This window comes from Hyaena hyaena, unplaced genomic scaffold (assembly GCF_003009895.1).
Source record: "Hyaena hyaena isolate Hyena2069 unplaced genomic scaffold, ASM300989v1 scaffold_1514, whole genome shotgun sequence".
NCBI classification, from domain to species: Eukaryota; Metazoa; Chordata; class Mammalia; order Carnivora; family Hyaenidae; genus Hyaena; species Hyaena hyaena.
The window spans coordinates 191,574-211,834 of NW_024082145.1; the positions used below are offsets into that span (position 1 = coordinate 191,574).

The 20,261-nt window shown below is 67.6% G+C and overlaps 1 protein-coding gene across 4 annotated transcripts in view; it reads left to right on the plus strand.

The window, feature by feature from the left end:
* Positions 1–17,415, plus strand: part of MTA1 (metastasis associated 1) — a 31,809-nt gene extending 14,394 nt beyond the window's left edge. The window contains exons 3-22 of one of the 4 annotated variants that reach the window (XM_039223940.1): positions 714–807; positions 4,097–4,147; positions 4,277–4,403; positions 4,471–4,534; positions 5,445–5,562; positions 7,721–7,823; positions 8,554–8,653; positions 9,100–9,288; positions 10,301–10,375; positions 10,466–10,524; positions 10,829–10,944; positions 11,198–11,349; positions 11,442–11,631; positions 11,752–11,841; positions 13,285–13,437; positions 13,564–13,599; positions 15,217–15,228; positions 16,121–16,152; positions 16,409–16,560; positions 16,776–17,415. In XM_039223940.1, coding sequence (XP_039079871.1) covers positions 714–807; positions 4,097–4,147; positions 4,277–4,403; positions 4,471–4,534; positions 5,445–5,562; positions 7,721–7,823; positions 8,554–8,653; positions 9,100–9,288; positions 10,301–10,375; positions 10,466–10,524; positions 10,829–10,944; positions 11,198–11,349; positions 11,442–11,631; positions 11,752–11,841; positions 13,285–13,437; positions 13,564–13,599; positions 15,217–15,228; positions 16,121–16,152; positions 16,409–16,560; positions 16,776–16,926 — 2,064 coding nt within the window. In that variant the 3' untranslated portion in view covers positions 16,927–17,415. Of the gene's footprint in view, positions 1–713; positions 808–4,096; positions 4,148–4,276; positions 4,404–4,470; positions 4,535–5,444; positions 5,563–7,720; positions 7,824–8,553; positions 8,654–9,099; positions 9,289–10,300; positions 10,376–10,465; positions 10,525–10,828; positions 10,945–11,197; positions 11,350–11,441; positions 11,632–11,751; positions 11,842–13,284; positions 13,438–13,563; positions 13,600–15,216; positions 15,229–16,120; positions 16,153–16,408; positions 16,561–16,775 lie in introns of those variants that run through there. The other 3 variants (XM_039223941.1, XM_039223942.1, XM_039223943.1) reach the window with 3 other exon arrangements.
* The last annotated feature ends 2,846 nt before the right edge of the window (positions 17,416–20,261 follow it).

Here is a 20,261-nt window from a genome sequence, read left to right on the forward strand (position 1 = left end):
GCAGTGTCCCCCGCGGGGTCCTGGCGGCTCCCCTCTGTCCCTTGGGCGTGGGCACAGGGGGAAGACAGGTGTTCAAGGAAGGCCTTGACTTTTAGTCAAAGCCCCGTCTGCACGGGGAGCGGGGAGGACGGGGAGGCAGTAATGTCCACATCTGGTAACATCTGAGTCTGGTGACGTCCACGTGCGCAGAAAGGGGCCGCTCCGAGGTGGACGGTAAAACCCGGAGCTGCTGGTGGCAGCAAAACCAGAGCCCAGGGTCAGGTGACGGTTTGAGGGTGACCCCAGGCCCCGGGGCGGGGACGGCGGGTGGCTGGTGGGCCCCGCGGGACTGGCACCTTTGGACAGGGGTGAGTGTGTCAGCAGGGGGTCGGTGGGGGCAGGGGCAGCACTCCCTCTCTTCTCCGCGGATTGAAAACAAGATGAGTTTTCTTTAAAAAAATCCTGTCAGAAAAGCTGCGGCAGCGATTAGAGTGGGATTATGGTGGTCCCGGGTCTGCCTTTCTGAGGCCTGTTCTCAGGAGTCACGCCTCCTCCTGTGGGGGGGAGCACGGGGGGCCTCTGTGTGGCCCCTCCCTGGCTAGCCGCAGGTGCCCCCCACTGCCCCCATCTCCCTGGGCACGGCCCCCCCGTGATGGGCCAGTTCCTGGTCACGCTCAGCCCTGCTGGGCCGTCGGTCAGGTGAGGGGGGCTCAGACCCCGCCTTGCTGTTGCAGACGGCCAACGGGAACGTGGAGGCCAAGGTGGTGTGCTTCTACCGGAGGCGGGACATCTCCAGCACCCTCATCGCCCTGGCCGACAAGCACGCCAGTGAGTCTGGGCCTTTCCTGCGGGGGAGCCCCCTCCTTCCCCTCCCCCTCCCCGGGGGGGCTCTTGGGGTCCTGGGCTGGTGAGGCTGCCTGTCCTGTAGCTGCAGCCTGGGCTTGGCCCCCGGGGTCGCCCCTTCCCTGAAAGCCGGGCCTGCTGTGTGCTCGCCGCAGGTGGCTCTCCTGCTGGGCCTGACTCTGGAGAGCACCCCTGGGATGGTGGGGAGGCCTTGGGAGGGGGCAGGGGGGCAGGGGCCAGGCCTCTGCTGGTCTCGCTGCACCTCACTCGTTTCCACCTGACCAGGAGGTTTACGCTGACGTCTGGAAAGTGCTTTTAGAAACGGGGTCTCTCTGTAGTTCGAGCCTGAGTCTCGGGGTCAGTGGCGTGGGGGAGCTCCCAGCAGCCTGCTGGGGGCCCGGCGGCGGCCGGGGCTCCTGGTCTGAAGCCGGCGTCCGCTGGGGCCTGGCCTGCATCTGCTCCCACGTACATGGGGGCGCGGCTTCAGAGGCAGGGCTGCCTGTGTGTGCCCCAGCCCCGGGTCCCCCACGGCCCCTCCTGCAGGGCAGCGAGGGGAGGGGTCCAGACTCTCCTTTTTGGGGTGGGTCGCACCGGTGGTTGTGCGGTGTGACTGATCCTGGCCCCAGGTGCTGGCCTACGGGGCCGTCCAGCCCGGGGACAGGCACTGTCTGGGAATTCATCGGTGTCCTCCCTGGGTAGACAAAGGCCCCACCTGCTGTCCCTGCTCCCTCTCCCCAGCCCCAGTTCCTCTGGGTGGGAGGTCCAGACACGGGGGAGTCATGAGCTCCTGGTCAGGCTCCAGGTCAGGGCGGGACCCAGGCCAGGGGACCCCCTCTGCCTGCAGCTGCAGCACGGTGCTGTGAGAGGCAGGACGCCCAGGCCAGATCGGCCTCCTCGGTGGGTCCCAGAGGGGTCAGGGTTGTCCAGGACTGGGTCTCCCAAGGCCTCAGCGGTGAGGAGAGAACAGCAAGGTCTGGCATGTAGGGCTGTGCCCTCGCCGGGACCAGGACAGCCCGTTCTGTGCTGGCGTCGCCCGGCTTCCCACAGGGCATCCGCTGAGGGGAGGCTGTGGGTCTAGGCCTCCGTGCGTGTCCTGTAACCCTAGGCCTTGTAACACAGGGGGCTCTGTGTCTAGTTGTGGATGATGAAGTGGTTCCCCCCACCCTGCCCCAGGGAAGCATACAAGATGGGGTGCAGTGGAACCTTGACCTTCAGCTCTAAAGCCTGCGCCCATCACCCCTGCAGTCCTGGCTCTGGGTGTCAGGGCAAAGGGCAGGGGGTCTCAGGCTCACAGTCCGGAGGACAAGTCTGTTTGGTTGCTGGTCCTACAGGCGTCAGCAAGGCTGGCCTCTGTCCTATGCGGCAGGGTGGAAGGGACCTTGAGGGGTGGGCTGGCCAGGCCCGGTCCCCGAGGCCCAGGTGGGGAGGGGTCCCTGTTGACTTGCAGTGTGGATGCTTGAGGATCTCTTCACCCGTGTCCACTGCCTGGCCCAGAGCAACCGCAGTCCTCACCCCCTCAGCACGTGGTGGCACGTGGTGGCCTCGGGGCCTGGCCGTCTTGCTGCCAGGCCCGCAGAGGCCAGCTGGTGGCTAGGAGGGCTCCAGGAGGAAGCTGGGGGGCAGTGTTGGGGACGGCCACGCTGGAGCTGATGGGGTGGGCACTGGTCCCCAAGGCTGCCCAGAGCGCTGTCCCAGAGGGCACGTCATATGTGACGGGGCCCAGTGAGACCACTAGTGTGGCCACCTCAGGGCAGGAAGCTCCGTGCTCTGTGCCATCCCCCCGGTGTTACAGAGGTTTTCCCAGGAACCACATTGCTTGAGGGCACCTCTGCTGATGTCCCCATCCGTGAGCCCGCTGTGGCCAGGGTGAGGCTGGTCCACCCTTCTGCCCAGGCCTGAGCCCACCAGTGTCAAGGGGCAGGTGTGAGGACATTCTGGGGGCCTCCTTGGGGCCCTTCTGGCCAGAGGGAGAGATCCAGGGAGACCCCAGTCAGCTGCTAGGGTTTCTTCTGGGTCTGGAGGCCTGTGCCCACCCCTGCCAGGGCATTCAGCCGCCAGCATGGGCTGGGTGTCCCTGCAGCAGTGAGACCCTTCCGGAGGTCTCCCAGACACCCTTTGCTTAGCCCTTGCCCCTCGTGGGGAACCAGAACAGCCTCCAAGCCATAGCGGGCGTGGAGATTTGTGTCCTGAGATTTGTGCGCTCACACACGTGCTCACGTGCACGCACACACTCGCATTGCTGTCCGGAACACAGGTGACCGAGTAAGCTGCCGGGGCTCATGGGGTGTGTGCCGAGCTAGGCGTGCGATGGGAGCGCAGAGCCTGCCTGTGCCTGGAAGGGTGGGCCCCCAATACCGCCTGGGGCCAGGATCCCAGTGCAGCGTTTTCTGCGCCCCAGGCTGCCTCCCCCCACCAGGCACGAAGGAAGGCTTGGAGCACAGGGGCTGTGGGAGGCTCGCCCTCTCCCCATCTCCTCGGGTGCTGATGTGGCCCAAGCCTGTGGCCACTCCTGGGGCCCCTCTTCGCCACTGCTGATGGCGGCTCTGACGGGTGGGGGTCTCCCAGCCACTGTGGGGAGGGGCCCCGGATGATGGTCTCTGGCCCCATTCCTAGCCATGCTGTCTGGGCCCGCGGTGCCTTCACAGGATGGGCGTGGGCATAAGGTGGGCTGTTTGGCAGGCGTCTGCACAGTGGTGATGACCCCAGGCTGGGGGGTGCGGTGTGCCTGGGGATCTGCGGGAGTGGGCAGGGGGCAGACGAAGCCAGCAGTGGACACTTGGACCCTGGTGGCCCACACACGTGGAGCAAACACCTCCCATGGCGTTCCTAGCCTGGCCCTCTGAACTTGGGGCGCCTGGAGACTCCCTTTGGTCACCACCGGGGGGCAGCAGAGGACTGTGGGTGGGGGTGGGGATAGGGCCTTGGATGGAGACTAGGGCATCCCAGATTATTGCCCAGGTGCAGCAGCCCTGTGGGGTGGCCCACTTCTGCGTGTCCCTGCCCCGGCCCCCACGTCCCCCGCACCGCCCCTCACTGCCCCAGACCTCCGCCGTGCCTCCAGGGTCACCCGACCCCCAGTACCGTGTGTTGCCCCTGGGCACTGCTGCCCCAGCCCTGGAGGGGTGGCCGAGGGCCCCTGGGTCCACACTCTGGGGATGACAAGTGCACTGCCGACCTGATCTGGCGCTGCCCCGGGCCATGGGTTGCCCGGTGGGCGGGCGGTGCTCCCTTGCTAACCTGTGGTCCGGGCCCTGTCTGTCTGTCTGTCACGTAGCTCTGTCAGTCTGCTATAAAACCGGACCGGGGGCCGACAACGGCGAGGAAGGTGAGAGCCGCCTACGTGGAGGGTCCTCATGAGCGGGCTGGGCGGGTGCCAGGCGGGGGGGCCCCGGGTCAGCGGGCAGGGCAGGCTGCTCAGGGGGGCTCACAGGAACCCCTCACCCTCACCCCTCAGGGGAGATAGAGGAGGAGATGGAGAACCCCGAAATGGTGGACCTGCCCGAGAAGCTGAAGCACCAGCTGCGGCACCGCGAGCTCTTCCTCTCTCGGCAGCTGGAGTCGCTGCCTGCCACCCACATCAGGTACCCAGCAGCCCGGCGGGTGCCCAAGGTCTGCCCTGCCCCCCTGACGCGCGCCCTTCTCTTGCAGAGGGAAGTGCAGCGTCACCCTGCTCAACGAGACGGAGTCGCTCAAGTCCTACCTGGAGCGGGAGGTGAGGCTGGCCTCCTGCCCGCCCCGCAGGGGCTCAGCCCGGGACGCGTCCCCCTGCGGGCCCCCCGCCCATCCCGTCCCGGGGCTGAGCCAGAGCCACGGCTGCCGGGCCACGGCAGGTTTCCCGAGTCTGTGAAATCAACAGCATCGGCGTTGCCAGGAGTGGGGGCCGTGGGGCCGCCTCCTGGTCCCACAGACAAGCGTGGGGACCTTGTGCACTTGTGGGATGGTCCCCACTGATGCCACCTCCGAGTTATGACAGCTGAAAATGTTTCCAGACAGTGGGTTTGTCCCTGGGGTGCTGCACGGCCTGGGCAGAGCCCACACTGGGGACGTGGAGGAGGGGTCTGCAGGGGCTGAGAGGCAGCCGTGGCGGCGAGCCTCACAGGACGGCCCGCTGTGGGCATGGACGGTGTACCTGCGGCCCGTGTCTCCCAGGGGCAGGGTCTGGCCCTTTGCTGGTGTCCACTTGCCTGCTCAGGGAGCACATGGTCCTCACAAGTGCAAAGACCGGCCACTGAGCCGTGTCTGCACATCCCCTCGGGCGTCGGGGAAGCAGCGCAGGCAGGGTCACCGAGTTGGGGGCCTGGGGCAGTAGAGGGTTGTGGGAGCAGGGCAGGGTGAGCCCCGAGGGTGGGCCAGTCAGGCCTCTGAACTCGCTGGAAATGACCAAACAGCTCGACGCAGTTCCTACGAAACACAGCCGGGCAGCGCCTGTGTGCGCATCTGCAGTGACCGCCACCCGTGAACTGGGCTGTAGCATTTTTGTGGCTTGGACGCTCCCCTGTGTTCGCGGTGACCGCGGCGCTGGCCACAGCGTGCCGGCCCGCCAGCGCCAGCGTTTGCGTGTCCTGCCCCCTCACGGCCCCGCAGCGGCCCCTGCTGACGCGGCCTCCTGTGCTGTTTTCCAGGACTTCTTCTTCTATTCTCTGGTCTACGACCCCCAGCAGAAGACCCTGCTGGCGGACAAGGGCGAGATCCGCGTGGGGAACCGCTACCAGGCGGACATCACCGACCTGCTGAAGGAAGGTAGGGCTCTGGGCCGAGAGCGGGGCAGCCGCGCGCTTCCTTTGGGCAGCTCTGGAAGATTTTTCCCTAAACACTTGCTTGAATGGAATTTGCCTGCGTTGCTGGCTTCTGCTGTGGGTGGTGCCGTCCGTGACTCCCGTGTGGCCCACGGCGACCTGAGGGGCCTGCGTCTTGCCTCGGCAGGAGGACACCCGGCCTCAGGTCTCCCGGCCCTCGGTGGGCTCCTCAGTGCCTGTGTGTGCAGCGAGCCGTGTGTGTGGCCAGCGGGTCTGGGATCCTCGGGACCCTTTCTTTGCTCCCTCCCTGTGGGCCTGATGGCCCGTTTCTCTGAGGCTGGTGTAGTTTTTAAAAACACCTGGCCTTGGCCTACGTGCGTTTTTTCCTTTTACGCACATGCGCACACTGCCCCCTACCTACCTGCCTGTGTGACGTACCACACGCGCGCGCGTCCATGTGCACTCACACTTGCCTGCTCACATACATGCTCACACTGACGTGCACGCATGTATGTGCTCACAGACACGTGCCACGCGCCTACACACACGCGCGCACACACACACACTGGCATCCCCTTGTTTGATGTTTGTCAGGGCGGTGGCGGGGGAGGGGAGAATCCTGCTGGTTGGAGTGAGGAGGTGGGCGGTGGGGACCTACACCAGGAAGCACACAGGTGCCCTCTGCCCTGCATCCGCTCTCTGGCCCTTGGCCGCTTCTGGGGGCTGCCCTGAACCACCTGCACCCCTCCTACCCTCCCGCACTGGCCTGCTGCTTGCCAGCCACATGCCAGTGTGCCCGCGGCAGCCCCACTCTGCTAGCGTCTCTGGCTGATGCCGGGTCCCACCTTCCTGGCCCGGCTGAGGGTGAAGGGACGGTGATGACTGGAGGCTCGATCGTCAGCTGGCCTCGGTTTCTGGGGCGGGGACTTGGGTACCAGGTCTGGGTCGAGCAGCATGGGCTCCCCTGCCCTGCCTCTCGCTCCCGACTCCAGGGCACTGCAGCACGGTGGGCACACGGTGAACAAAGGCGCATGCTCTCGTCTACACGTTTGAAAGTCTCACGTGGGTGTGCGGTGGTTGTGGGCCTCAGACCACAGAGGCCAGGAAGTGTTGGACCCCAAATTGGGGGGGGGTCCAGGGAGTCCCCCTAGGAAGGACACCGCCTACGATGCCAGGAACTTCCCACCCGTGTTCCGCCTGCTCCTCGCAGTAGCCCCAGCCGCCCGCTCCCCAGGCTCCCAGTGGGCTTCCTGGGCACTGACCACGCTGGGATGTGCCCAAGAGGGTTCCCGCGTGTGGTCAGGAGCTCGCTGCCTCCACAGCCCAGGGGAGCTGAGCGCCTCCTGCACGTGTACAGCCTGAGCGCCTGAGCTGACTGTGGACGTGGCCTTGGCCAGGGAGCCAGACACCGATGGCTGTGGGGTGTCCGCCCTCGGGGGCTGGCCTCGTAGGGACCCCACTGTTCCCAGGCATCTCCCATGGCCTCCGCTCCGTTCTCCCTGTGTGAATTTACTTCCTGCAGAGCAGCCGTGCCTGCTGGATCCGGGAGCCCTGCCCTGGCGTCTGCAGTCGGGAGCGGCCGGGGGTGGGGTCCCCTAGAAGGAGGATAAACTGAAATCCAGCCTTTTGGGCACCGTGAGGAGCCCTTGGGTGGCAGACGCCACCACTGGACGAAGCCGCACCGGGGTCCCACGGCCCGGGAGCTGAGTGGGCCTTGTGGCCCCGTGGGGTCTCGGGATTGGGAGCTTGATTAGAGCCAGGCGAGCTGCCTCTGCCTTGTCGCCACTCCTGGGTGCTTCGGGCCGCAGGTGCCCCCCCCACCCCTAGGCCTCTCCTCAGCCTCCTCCAGTCCCTGCCCGGGAGCTCGCACTGTTTGCAGAGGTGAAAACCCAGCGTGTGCGTGCGCCGAGCAGACCTGGAAGTCCGCACCCGACAGCGCACGTGTGTGCCTGTGTGCGCGGCCGTGTGTGTGCATGTGTGTGCCCGTGCGCGTGCCCGCTGCAGCCTCCCCTTCCAGGCTCACTAGCCCCCCTGAGCCCCAGCAGAGGCGAGAGGGTGTGTGGCCCTGCGGCCGGCAGGCTGATCCCCCAGGACCCTTGGCTCCAAAAGGCCGCAAGCCTCGGGCTCTGCTCGGGCCCTGCTGGCAGCAGCGTTTCTCGTAGGCGAGGAAGACGGCCGAGACCAGTCGCGGCTGGAGACCAAGGTGTGGGAGGCACACAACCCGCTCATAGACAAGCAAATCGACCAGTTCCTGGTGGTGGCCCGGTGAGTGGTCACCGGGGGGGTCTGCCTGGACCCCAGGCACGGGGGCCAAACGGCTGCCCTGCCCCTGCTGGCTGGGTCCTCACTCTGTTGAGACTCCCCCTTCCCCAGTTCCAGAGAGGTCTGGCCCGGTCTTTCCCATCCCTGCTGTACGGGGGGCTGCGGGGCTGCTGTGGGGGCCCTGAGGGTCCCAGGGGCAGCGCTGCCTTGGAGGGGCTGGCCTCGGCAGCTGCCTGCGTACCTCAGGGGCCACCCACCAGCGGTGGCCTCACAGGCCAGGCACAGACAAGGCTGGACCCCAGGACTGAAGGACTGGACAGAGAGGCTGGTCCCACGTCTGGGCGGGCCGTGGGCTGTTGTCCTGAAGCCCTGGGGCAGAGGTAGCTGGGAAAGGGGGACGTGGCCCTTAACATCCGGGCTTTGGGGAGCAGGGCTCCAAGAAGCGGCCTTTGCTCCAGCATGCCCCTGGGCTAGGCCTGGGGCTGGGCCCGTGGGAGGGGAGGCCCCGTGAGGACACGGGTGGCCACATGCCCAGAAGGCCCCCGCACGTCTCCTCGGACCCTGCGCCTTCACCACAGGGAGGGCCCCGGGCGGTGGCCGCCAGCGGCAGGCTCTGTCCCCGGGGCCTCCTGGCCAGCCGTGCCCTCCTAGCCTGGTGTGCTCTGGGTTTGGCCAGGGTACCCTCTGTAAGTCGGGCTCCAGTGGTCAGTGTCTCCCTGCCCCCCGCCCCCAGCTCCGTGGGCACCTTCGCGAGAGCACTGGACTGCAGCAGCTCCGTCCGGCAGCCCAGCCTGCACATGAGCGCCGCAGCCGCCTCCCGGGACATCACCTTGGTGAGCGGCCTGCGTGCTGGGGCGTCTGCGTGGGACCCAGTCTGTCCGTCCTTCCGGTGCTGCTGGGGCCATCTGTGTCTGGGCTGCTGCGTTCCTGCCCCGCCCCTGCCCCACCCGGGGCCACTGTTCCCCCTCCCCACCCCCACGCGGGTCTCCGCAGCAGCCTGGTGAGGCAGGGACTGGCCAGCAGGTGGCTCCACGCGGCTGGGCTGGCCTGTCCCACGCCCTCCCAGAGAGTCCGCCAGGCGGCCCACCGCCATCTCTCCTGCTCCTCAGAGACCCCCCCCCCCAAAGACCCCCAGACTCCCCTGGGCCCCCTGGCCGCCGCCTCGGGCTGTCCTGGTCCTTTCCCGGGTGGGTGTGTGGCCAGCCCCACGTGGGGCCTCCCTGGGTCCTTGAAGCAGCTGGGACACAGCCCCGAGTGACCCCCGCGTGTCCTGCCACAGTTCCACGCAATGGACACGCTGCACAGGAGCGTGTACGACGTGGCCAAGGCCATCTCGGCGCTGGTGCCGCAGGGCGGGCCCGTGCTCTGCAGGGACGAGATGGAGGAGTGGTCGGCCTCCGAGGCCAGCCTTTTCGAGGAGGCCTTGGAGAAGTACGGAAAGGACTTCACGGACATTCAGCAGGACTTTGTGAGTGCCACGGGTGGGCTCGGGACCCCGTTCCCCAGGGCCACCAGTGTGTCAGCCCCACCGTCCGCGTGTGGCTCTTGGGAGGGCTGCGGCCGAGAGCCCGCCTGCTGCCAGCTCCGAGGTCAGCACTGGGTATCACCAGGGTCTCCTGGCACTGGCCGCCTGGGCGTGTGCCAGCTGTTGGTCGTTTTTAACCAGCCGAGCCTTAGGCGTCCTTGTATTGTGTCCCCTGAGTGTGTCCCCCGGGAATGGCAGCCCGAGCAGGGCTTGTGCCCTCAGGGACCCCTTGCAGCCCTTGTGACCTGTGAGAACACACAGTCATCTAAAGGGTCAGCCTCCACCACAGTGAACCCAGCGGGTGGTCTGGAGGGGCAGCAGAGCCGCCAGGAGCGGGGCGGGGCCCCATCAGGAGCGTCGCTCGTGGGCTCCTGGGAAGCCTCCAGAGGGCAGAAGGGACCCCCCCAAAGGTGGGGGGGCTGAGTGGACAGCCGAAGTCCTGCTTACCCAGAGCGTGACACGGGAATCAGGTGAAGTCCCAGACGCGGTGAGCGAGGGACCAGGAACGAGCACCCGCTGGGAGATGGGGCCGCAGATGACGCCCGGCCAGGCTCGCCCGGCGGCCACAGGCCTGTGCCCCAACTTTGAGACCACGCTGCCACCTCCGTGGCGGCTTGAGTGAATGCAGTACACACAGCATCTGCATTTTGGACGCGGCGGGGCGGGTGTCATAGTTAAATCCACGCCACAGACACGCTTCCTCCGCATATGGAGGACCCTGTTTCCGCAGGCAGAGCAGGAAGGGCTGGCCCGGCAGGAGGCCCCGGGTCTCCAAGCCGGTGCCGGAAACAGCCGTGTGAACAGAACTCGGAAAGTTGTGTTGCTGATGCCTCAGGAACTTGGAGTCCTTGGGAGGGGCACCGCCAGGCCACGAGTGCAGGGGAGAGGGGGCGAGGGAGGGGCCCCTGGTCGGGGAGGGGCCCTCTGCGGCCTCACGCCCGCCCCTCTCGTGTAGCTGCCCTGGAAGTCGCTCACCAGCATCATCGAGTACTATTACATGTGGAAGACCACCGACAGATACGTGCAGCAGGTGGGCACCCCGGGGACACTGGGGGCGCGGGGGGCCGGCAGGCAGCCCTTCCCCCACGCGCAGCCCCTCACATGTGGCTCCTGTTTCCAGAAACGCTTGAAAGCAGCAGAGGCGGAGAGCAAGTTAAAGCAAGTGTATATTCCCAACTAGTGAGTGCTGTGTCCCCGTGTCCCCACCACCCCTGGGGCTGCGGGCTGGGCAGGCCCCTGTCATCCCTTCGGTGGCCAGGGTGGGCGTGGAGCGGCTGTCGGGAAGCAAGGGCGTCAGGACTCAAGCCCACCCGGCCTGGGGTTCCAGTTGGAGCAGAGCACAGCCCTGGTGGCAGAAAGCCCATGCACCCTGGGCGTGGACCAGGGCCGCCAGGGCCCAACAGCCTCGCCTGCGCCTTCCTGGGAGCCGCGCACGGACGTCGTGGCGCTCCCGTGACGTCCTCCCTCTCTCCCTTGCCCTAAGTAACAAGCCAAATCCGAACCAGATCAGCGTCAATAACGTCAAGGCAGGCGTGGTGAATGGGGCCGGGGCGCCAGGCCAGAGCCCTGGGGCCGGCCGAGCCTGCGAGAGCTGTTACAGTAAGTGCCCGCCGCCTGGCACCGGGACCCACCCCCAGCGCCGGGCGCCCTGCACCGTCCCGGGGTCCTGGCTGGGGGGCAGGGGCGGGGGTCACTCCCTGCCCGGGGGAAGCCCTCGTCGCGGGTTGGCGGGGTGCGTGGGCCCGCGGTGGGGCGGCTCGGCGGGTGGGTGGGCGGGCGACGCTGTGTGATGCTCTCTGCCGTCACTGGTTCTGCTTAAGGACCCGTCTATCTCCAACTTTGTTGTCCGTAGCCGCCCAGTCTTACCAGTGGTATTCTTGGGGTCCCCCTAACATGCAGTGTCGCCTCTGCGCATCTTGCTGGACATATTGGAAGAAATATGGTGGCTTGAAAATGCCAACCCGGTTAGATGGAGAGAGGCCAGGACCAAACCGCAGTAACATGGTAAGTGGACGCCCCTCCCCGCCCCCACGCGCGGCCGTGCACCCGGCCTGCGGTCATGGCGCTGTGTCGGGGCGGCGCGCCCCCTTCCACAGAGCCCCCACGGCATCCCAGCGCGGAGCAGCGGGAGCCCCAAATTCGCCATGAAGACGAGACAGGCCTTCTACCTGCACACCACCAAGCTCACGCGCATCGCCCGGCGCCTGTGCCGAGAGATTCTGCGCCCGTGGCATGCGGCCCGGCACCCCTACATGCCCATCAACAGCGCGGCCATCAAGGCTGAGTGTGAGTGGCGGCCCCCAGCCCCATGCTCTGTTCCCACAGGAGGGGGATGATGGTGAAATGGGGGTGCCGCGTGGGGAGCCCTGGCCCCGGGCCCCCCTCACGTATGCCGGGCCCCCACAGGCACGGCACGGCTGCCCGAAGCCTCCCAGAGCCCACTGGTGCTGAAGCAGGCCGTGCGGAAGCCCCTGGAAGCCGTGCTCCGGTATCTAGGTGAGCCTGCCCCAGCCCTGCGCAGCCCAGCCAGCAGGCACCTGCGGGGAAGGGGCGTGCCCTCCCACAGCTCCGGACCGCGGCCTGGGCCCCGGAGCTGCCTGTGTGTTGCTGCAGCCCGCGCACTCCCCGGGGCCCGGGGTTTGGGCTGGGCACACCCCAGACAGGCCCCCGCTGCAGACATCCACAGGGGCTCTTCACCCCCCACCCCCAAGGGGAGGCTCCCTGCGGGGCGAGCCGAGCCGGAGCAGCTAGTCAGCAGCTCCCAGGGTGGGCCTTCGTGGCCTGGGGACCCTCAACACCTCGGCCAGCGGCTTCTGCCGCCACTTTGCCCCCCGCTCCGCCAGCCATAGGCGGTTTGTCCTGGGGGCTCAGCCAGGGAGCCTGGGCAGGTGGGAGCAGAACCAGCCACTTCTATGGGCTTGGGCGGGGCCGCGAGTCAGTCCCTCTTTAGCGTGGAGGTGTCTGACCTTCTGAGAAGGACATTCCAGAACCGTGAGCTAAGTGTGTTCCATGTGGACACAAGCGCATTTGGCATCATTGTGTGTCTGGGGTCTGGGCCTCGGGGCTGGGCCTCAGCCCGTCCTGAGAGCCACGGAGAGCTGGGGAGCCTGGGCAGGTATGAGCCTGAGCCTGCCGTCGCCAGCCCTTAGCGGGGTGTGTCCTTGGCTGGGCCAGCCCGGCCGTTAATTCACCGTCTGGCCAGCTGCCAGCCCTCTGCCATCAGCTCCGGTGGCCTGGACCCCGACGCCTCTGATGGGCCTGCTTGTTTATGGGCCTGTGTCTGAAGCTCTCCAGCTGCTGGCAGTCACCCAGTGACCTGCTGGGCCCAGCCCTGCTTGGCTCCTGCTCACAGGATGCCCCGGGTGCAGGATGGGGGTGTCTCCCCCTGGTGGGTCCTGGGGTGCGGGACTGGGGGTGTCTCCCCCTTGTGGGCCCTGGGGTGCGGGACTGGGGGATGTCTCCCGCTGGTGGGTCCTGGGGTGCGGGACTGGGGGTGTCCCCCCCTGGTGGGCCCCGGGTGCAGGATGGGGGTGTCCCCCCCTGGTGGGCCCTGGGGGTGCGGGACTGGGGATGTCTCCCCCTGGTGGGTCCTGGGGTGCGGGACTGGGGGTGTCCCCCCCTGGTGGGTCCTGGGGTGCGGGACTGGGGATGTCTCCCCCTGGTGGGTCCTGGGGTGCGGGACTGGGGGGTGNCCCGGGTGCAGGATGGGGGTGTCTCCCCCTGGTGGGTCCTGGGGTGCGGGACTGGGGATGTCTCCCCCTGGTGGGTCCTGGGGTGCGGGACTGGGGGGTGTCTCCCCCTGGTGGGTCCTGGGGTGCGGGACTGGGGGGTGTCCCCCTCGGTGGGCTCTGTGGTCATCCTCCGTCAGGATGGGCCGGAGGTGCTGCTGTGTCCATTCGCTGCCCACAGAGCACGCTCCGCCCGTGTTGCTCCCAACAGAGACCCACCCCCGCCCCCCCAAGCCCGACCCCGTGAAGAGCGTGTCTGGCGTGCTCAGCGGCCTGACCCCTGCCAAGTCGGCCCCCGTCATCAACAATGGCTCCCCCACTATCTTGGGCAAGAGGAGCTACGAGCAGCACAACGGGGTGGACGGTGAGTCTCTGGCGGGGCGGCCGGCATAGCCTGCCGGCCCTGGGGTGCCCGGCCCCGCCCCTGCTGCACCCCTGCGTGCTGACCGTGTTCTCTCTCCCTCTCTCTCCTGTCGCCGGGCACTGGCAGGCAACATGAAGAAGCGCCTCTTGATGCCCAGTAGGGGTAAGGCCTGGGGCGGCCGCCGGCATGGGTGCTGCGCTCTCGCGTGCATGGTGCACGGCGGGCGGCTCAGGGCACGCCCACGGGGCAGTCCACGTGGGCTGGGCCGCACCGTGCTCCCCGTGCTCCCCTAACTTGCCCAGATGCCGTCTCCCACCCCGGGGTCGCTGGCTGGTGGGCTACCCCCTCCCTCCTGGCCCGGTCAGTGGACTGTCCTCTCGTGTGGCCCTGGTGCCCCCGCTGCCTGCCTGTGCTGTCTGCCATCGCACTGTGACCGCCCGCATGCCGTCAGCCTCAGCTCGCGTGGCTGCCCGTGCTGTGCCTACAATCCTCTGTGCGCCCTGCCCAGTGGGGGGGGCTCTGGGGCCCCAGCCTCCCGAGTGGAGGCACATGGGTCCGAGTTGTGGGCTACGCGTGGTCCACACGGCACAGGGAGGCACCCTGGGGGAAGGGGTCCCAGAGCCAAGGCGGCAGCAGCACCCTCTCCTGCGTGGGGTGGGGCACCCAGGGGAAGGGGACTGAGGCCGACACGGGGTGCAGGGCCTGAGGGGCGAGGCAGGCGCACCGAGACGCTGCCACCACAGGCGCCCAGGTTGGCTGTGCTCGAGGCGGGACTCTGGAGCGTCCAGGCCCGTCTGTAGTCCTTCCGCCAGTGTCTCCGGGCCTTGCTTTGCCTCCTTAGCTGGGCAAGGGGCCTCTGCGGCCTCTGCGGCTGCTCCCGGACAGGTGCTGGGGTTGGGGTGGCCCCGGCGGCAATGAGGGGCCGCTGGGCTCTGGAGGGTCGGCCTGCAGCAGGGTCCGCGTGGGGGGGCAGGAGGGGTGTTGGGAGGACGGGGTCTTGATGCGGGCGCCCTGCACTGTGAGCCGGCAAGCACAGTCCCGCCCTGAGCCCCCTGCACAAGGTGCCGGCCACGGTGGCGGGCCAGGCGCGGGGGCCTGCGAGTGGCAGCAGGCGGTGGTCATCCAGCCTGGCCTTGTCCCGGGTGCTGCCTCTTGGCCGCGTCTGGAGCCCCCGCAGCACATCCTGTGGGACCATCCGGGGGCTCTGGCGCCGCTTCTGCCGCCGCGTTCCCTGGCGCCTGCGCTGGGTCCCCAGTGCCCCTGCTGTCACGCCCAGGCCACCCGCCCTTCTCTCAGCGGCCAGCCCCCCCACCGTGCCCGTCTCTGCGTGGGGGCCAGGCTGCTTGCTCTGTGCTCACACATCCCAGGAGCAGGGTCATCCCACAGAAGGCCGCGGGCAGCTTTGAGCTTTGGGGCTTCCTCTTTAAAAAGCTGTTAACGAGCAGGGAGCATAAAGTTAACGACTTCTGTGGTTCACCCGTCAGTGTGCTGCTGTGTCTCCTTCAGCCCCAGCACGACAGGAGACCCGCTGGCCTCCTGAGGCACCGCCGGGCGGCCTAGCCCCTGGGGCATTGCCAGACTGTTGGGCGGGCATGAGCTGAGCTCTGGGCCAGGGCCTGGGCCCTGGTGCCCTTGCGGCCTTAACTCACTAACCCAGCCCACCCGGGCATATGCGCTCGGCACCCAGCGACTGTCCTTGGCCCCTGGCAGCGCGCACACTCGCCATCTAACTAATGCTAACCGTGTGTTTTCTTCCCTCTGCACCCGTCGCTCTGATAGGCACTTACCTGGGTAAGTAGCGCTGGGCCTCGGGGCTGCAGGCCACGTGCAGCGGCCCCCACCCCCCGCCCTGGCCAGGGCTCCCCCCGCTAGCAGGTGGTTTGCAGAGGGGAGGTCTGGGCAGTCGCTCAAGAGATGGACCTTGGCCAAGAAGCATATCTGGGAAGAGCTGGTCCTAGGAGGCCTCTGACAGGACTCGCTCATGCGGGCACACTCACGTGCATGTGCACACTCACGGGCCCAGGTGGAGCAGGGGAAGCGGCGGCGGCAGGCGCGGGCTTGCCTGGCTTCTCTGCCCAGGTCTTCACTCAGTGTGCACGCGGGAGCCAGGGGCCTTGCGTGCCCGTGGCCGGGGTCTGGGGGCTGAGGGGACTGGGACCTAGCACTGGGCTCCTCCAGAGGTCACTGACAGAGGCCTGCAGCCCCAGACCCTCAGCCCATGGGGTGGGAGTGTCTGTGTCCTGGCCACTCCTAGAAGCTTCTGTCCACTCCTCCAGGGCGCGTGGCCCCAGGGTCACGAGGGATGCTTGGAGCCCCTTGGGAAGCAGCTCGGTGCGGCCCAAGGAGGGGAGGTCCTGGATGAGGGGTTCCCACCGCCGGGTTCATTGCTGTACGCGGCCTTGCCTGGCTGCCCTGCGGCCTGGGCCCCACTGTCGAGCCCCGTCCAGGGCAGGCAGCCCGCGTGGCAGGCACAGTGCCGTCAGAACCGAGGCTCCTGGCCTTTCGCCTCGACCCCCAAGACTGTGCCGCTCTTGCTGGCTGGGCCGGAGGGGCCCTCCAAGCCCCCAAGAGCTGTGGGATCCCCTGGGGGCTGTTGGGGCTCGGCCAGGACCACGGTAGGGTGTGGGCCCAGGTTTCCTGCCCTTCGGCTACGGGGGCTCACGTTCTGTTCTCCCCTCGTCAGGTCTGGCGAACCACGGGCAGACCAGGCACATGGTAAGAGGACGGGCTGGCTGAGCGGCTGGGCCTAGCGGGGCCCTGGCTGGTGGGGAGGCCTGGGCGGCCCTGTCGGGCCCTGTGTGGGGAGCACCAGGGAGGCTCAGCGGGACCAGGCGGGGGCCGGCTCCAGCGTGGCCCTGGCCCTCTGCGGGTCCCCTGCCTGCATGCCTCCTGCGGGGACTGCCGCCTCGGGGGTTTCGGGGTGCAGCACGGAGGCCCCCAGGGTGCCCTCTCAGGCCTCCCCTTGCCACAGGGACCAAGCCGGAACCTCCTGCTCAACGGGAAGTCCTACCCCACCAAAGTGCGCCTGATCCGCGGGGGCTCCCTGCCCCCCGTCAAGCGGCGGAGGATGAACTGGATCGATGCTCCTGACGATGTGTTCTACATGGCCACCGAGGAAACCAGGTGGGGGCCTCTCTGAGGCTGGCGGGGGAGGGGGCGGGGGGCCTCCCCAAGCCTGGGGGGGGGGCCAGGGGGCCTCCCCGAGGCTGGCGGGGGGGGGCGCCGGGGGACCTCCTTGAGGCCAACAGGGGTGAGACTGAGGGGGCGGGGGGGCCTCCCCGAGGCCGGTGGGGGGGCCACCGCTCCCTGGTCACCTGCGGGTGGCGCTGCGTCCACAGGAAGATCCGCAAGCTGCTATCCTCCTCGGAGACCAAGCGAGCCGCCCGCAGGCCCTACAAGCCCATTGCCCTGCGCCAGAGCCAGGCCCTGCCGCTGCGGCCGCCCCCACCGGCCCCCGTCAATGACGAGCCCATCGTCATCGAGGACTAGGCGCCCCGCTGCCCGGCAAGGCCACTCCGACCACAGCCCGCGCCCCCGCCCGCCCGCGCCCGTCCCCGCCCGCCCGGTTTTGGTAGTGCTCCCCTCCCGCCCCACCCCTGCAGAGAAACTGCTCCTCCGGGCGCCTTGGGGGCAAGTGCGCTTTCACTTACTCCCAGAAAGCCCTGGAGTCGTTTTTAGCTTTGTGTTTACTTTCTGGCCGGAGCGGAGCTGAGGAGCCGCCCGGTGCCCGCACCCACTGCGGGCCTCGCGTGCGGCGGCAAGTTTCGTTGTGTTCTGTTGAAGGTGCCATTTTAAATTTTATTTTTATTACTTTTTTTGTAGATGAACTTAAGCTCTGTAAACTTACATCTGGAATGTTAGGATCGGCATGGCCAGCGGCCGGCCGAGCTGCCTGGTGGGGTTGGCCCCTGGTCTTTTCAAGTAATTTTCATATTAAAAAAAACAAAGAAAAAAAAAGTTATAAAAAGAAAAAACCAACCAGCCCTTCCTGTGTCTTTTGTCCCGTCCCTCTCCTTGCTGTGAGCCTTGGGGCCGTCCTGTCCCCCCAGCACCCGGCACAGCTCACGTACCGGGCTGGGGCCAAGGGCGGCCTGGCAGCGCGCCAGGCGGGTGGACAGCTCAGGGCGGGAGATTCTGTCTGTTGGCAGGCGGACCCTTTGGGGTAAAGCCTCAGTGAGCAGCATGTGACCCCTGGCTTTCCTGGCCTCCAGGCTGAGCTGGGGTTTCTGGCCTTCTCTCCCCTCTACCCCCACAGCTGCTGGGCTTCCGCAGGGCTGGCCCCGTGCCCCCCTCTCTCCCACGGAGGAGCTGAGACCCCTGTGTCTGGCTGAGGCGGCGGGTGGCCTGGCCCTGGCCTGGGACACAGACTGGCAGGTGCCTGGCTCCCGTGGCCGCATGGCTCCCCCCCCACCAGGGCAGCCAGCACAGCTGGGGCCCACCTCCCTGTCCTGGAAGAGCCCTGCCCCAGCTGTCTGAGGATTTCTGCCCGCAGCCGCAGGGCCAGCCCCTGGCAGGTGTGGAGTTTCCAGAGGGAGAATTTGCTCAGATTTCAGCAAGTACATTGTTTTCAGAAATTCTACCTCCAGCCATCCCTCCGCACCCACACTTGCCGGCCAGCAAGACAGATGTGAGGCGTGTAGCCACTGGGAGCGGTCTGGGGGGGGGACACCTCTCTGTGCCGCCCCAGCTGGGCCCCCCCGGGGTGCGGCTCCCTCCTGCTCCCCCAGCCCCACTGTGACGTGTGCACATCGCAGCTAGGAGCTAAAATAGAAACTACTTGTGCTCCTCCACTGGAGACAGATAAGAGGGTGCTGGTTGCCCTCCTCCAGCCCGTGATGGGGCCCCGTAAGGTGACAGGCCGGGGTGTTGAACAGTGGCCCCACCCAGCCACTTCAGTCTGCAGCCTGGTGCCCCCCCTCCCCCCGTGCCCACCCCAAGACTCAGGCCTGGTGTCTCCCACAGGAGCCAAGCTGGCAAAGTCCAGCTTCCTGGGAGCCTTTTCCCCGACCTGGGGTCTCAGGAAGGGGCAGGGGTCTTCTCACACCCACTTCCTTCCTCCTCAGACCCAGGGGCATTTCCAGTGGGCAAGAGCCATCCCCATGGGGGGCCCACCGCAGAGGCTGCACCTCAAAGCCCCCTGCCCTTCCCAGGCTTCCCATCACCTACCGCCGAGCCCAGCTCTGGGGTCCTCACAGCAGAGCCAAGACGTCCCAGCGTGCTATTTGTCAACGTTGCCAGGACGCCGCGCCACTGTAGCCCTGGGGGAGGGGCCTCCCCACACACCTGGCTGGCTAGCTGCTTCCCTAGAAATCCGAGGTCCTCCTCCGTCCCCCGCCTGGGAGCCTGCCCTGCCCCTGCCCCCGCTGTGGCCCTCAGTGGTCTCAGGGGGACCCTGCTGTTCCGTGTCCATCGATCCAGAATAACGGTCACATCAGGGGGCCTCCTGTCAGGCCCCGGGGCTGTAGCTGGGGGGGCACCTGTCCCCCAGTCTGACCCCCACCATGTCCCTGAGGTGTCTGGCCCATGCCAACACCTTTCCTTGGCTCTGCTCCTCACTCTCCAGGCGGGGCTGGGCCCGGCCCCTCCCACATAGCCTCCTTGTGGAAGATACCCGATGCCCAGTGTCAGCGGCAGTGGGCTGTGACCTGCAGGGAGCCCCATTGCCGGCCTCCCCACCCCCATCACCTGCCTTGCCTGGCAAGGGGCCAGAGTCAGGGTGCAGACAGGAGAGGGGCTGGTCAGGCTGGTCGGTCAGGCTTGAGGGGACCACGTGTTTCTAGGCCGCTGTCCTCACAGGAGTAGCAGGGGCTACAGAGTGTGCATGCAGGGCAGGGGGGCCAGGGGGCTGGCCAAGGCCGGGGCTGCCGTGAAAGTGTAGCTGCTGGAGGGCCTGGTTCTGAGGGCCGTGGGACACTGGCTTGCTCACTCCAGTGTGCAAATATGCCTGGCACCAGGGACCTGGCCGGTGCATCCGGCAGAGGGGAGGAGGGCGGGAGAGGCAGACCTTGGTGTCTGGCACAGAACCTCCAAGATACAGGGTGGGGGGCCCAGGGGCCTGGGTGGGGCTGCCCAGACGGGGTGGGGTCACTGGGCTTGTGGTTCGGTCCATCTGCCAGGCTGGAGGCCCAGGGAAGGGCTTATTGGGAGGTAGAGCCCCAAGGGAGGAGGTAGAGCACCCACTGGGTGGGTAGGGCCAGTTTTCAGGCTCCAGGATGGGGCCAGAGAGGAGTGGGGGGGGGGGGACGAGGCAGGCCCTGCTGGGACTCTGTGGGGCCCTGGAGGGGAGGCCTTGGGGGGATCCCTAGCACTCCTGCTTTGAGGCCAGGAGGCTGGAGGTCAGAGGCCCTGGGCCCGGAGCTAGTGAGTCCAGGGGAGGGATGCAGGCGGACGGCAGTAACACAGAGAGCGGCCGGGGTCATCCCCTTTCCCTCCCCTGTCTACCCGCCTGGGGGCAGAGCGCCTTCCCGCCTGCCTGCCCGCGGCCGGGCGCCCTCCCCCTCCTGCTTCCAGCAGTTTCTCTCCCTCTGTTTTTGGAAGTGCCGGGCGCCCTGCCCTCCACCCACTGAGCCTTCAGCACCATCGACGGTGTCACGCGGGGGCGGGCGGGGCAGGACCAGGCCCGGGCCAGGTGGCCGCGCCCCGCCTGGGATCCGGCTCCGGCTCCGATCCCGCCGCGCGGCCGTTGCTATAGAAACTGAGCAACAAAGGGACACGGGGCGGGGGGCGCGCGGCGGGGTGGGTGGGGTCCTCCGGGGACGGGAAGGGGGGAGCACCCGGCGCCAAGGCCCGGCGTCCGTCTGCGTGTCCAGGGGCCGGCCTTCCGC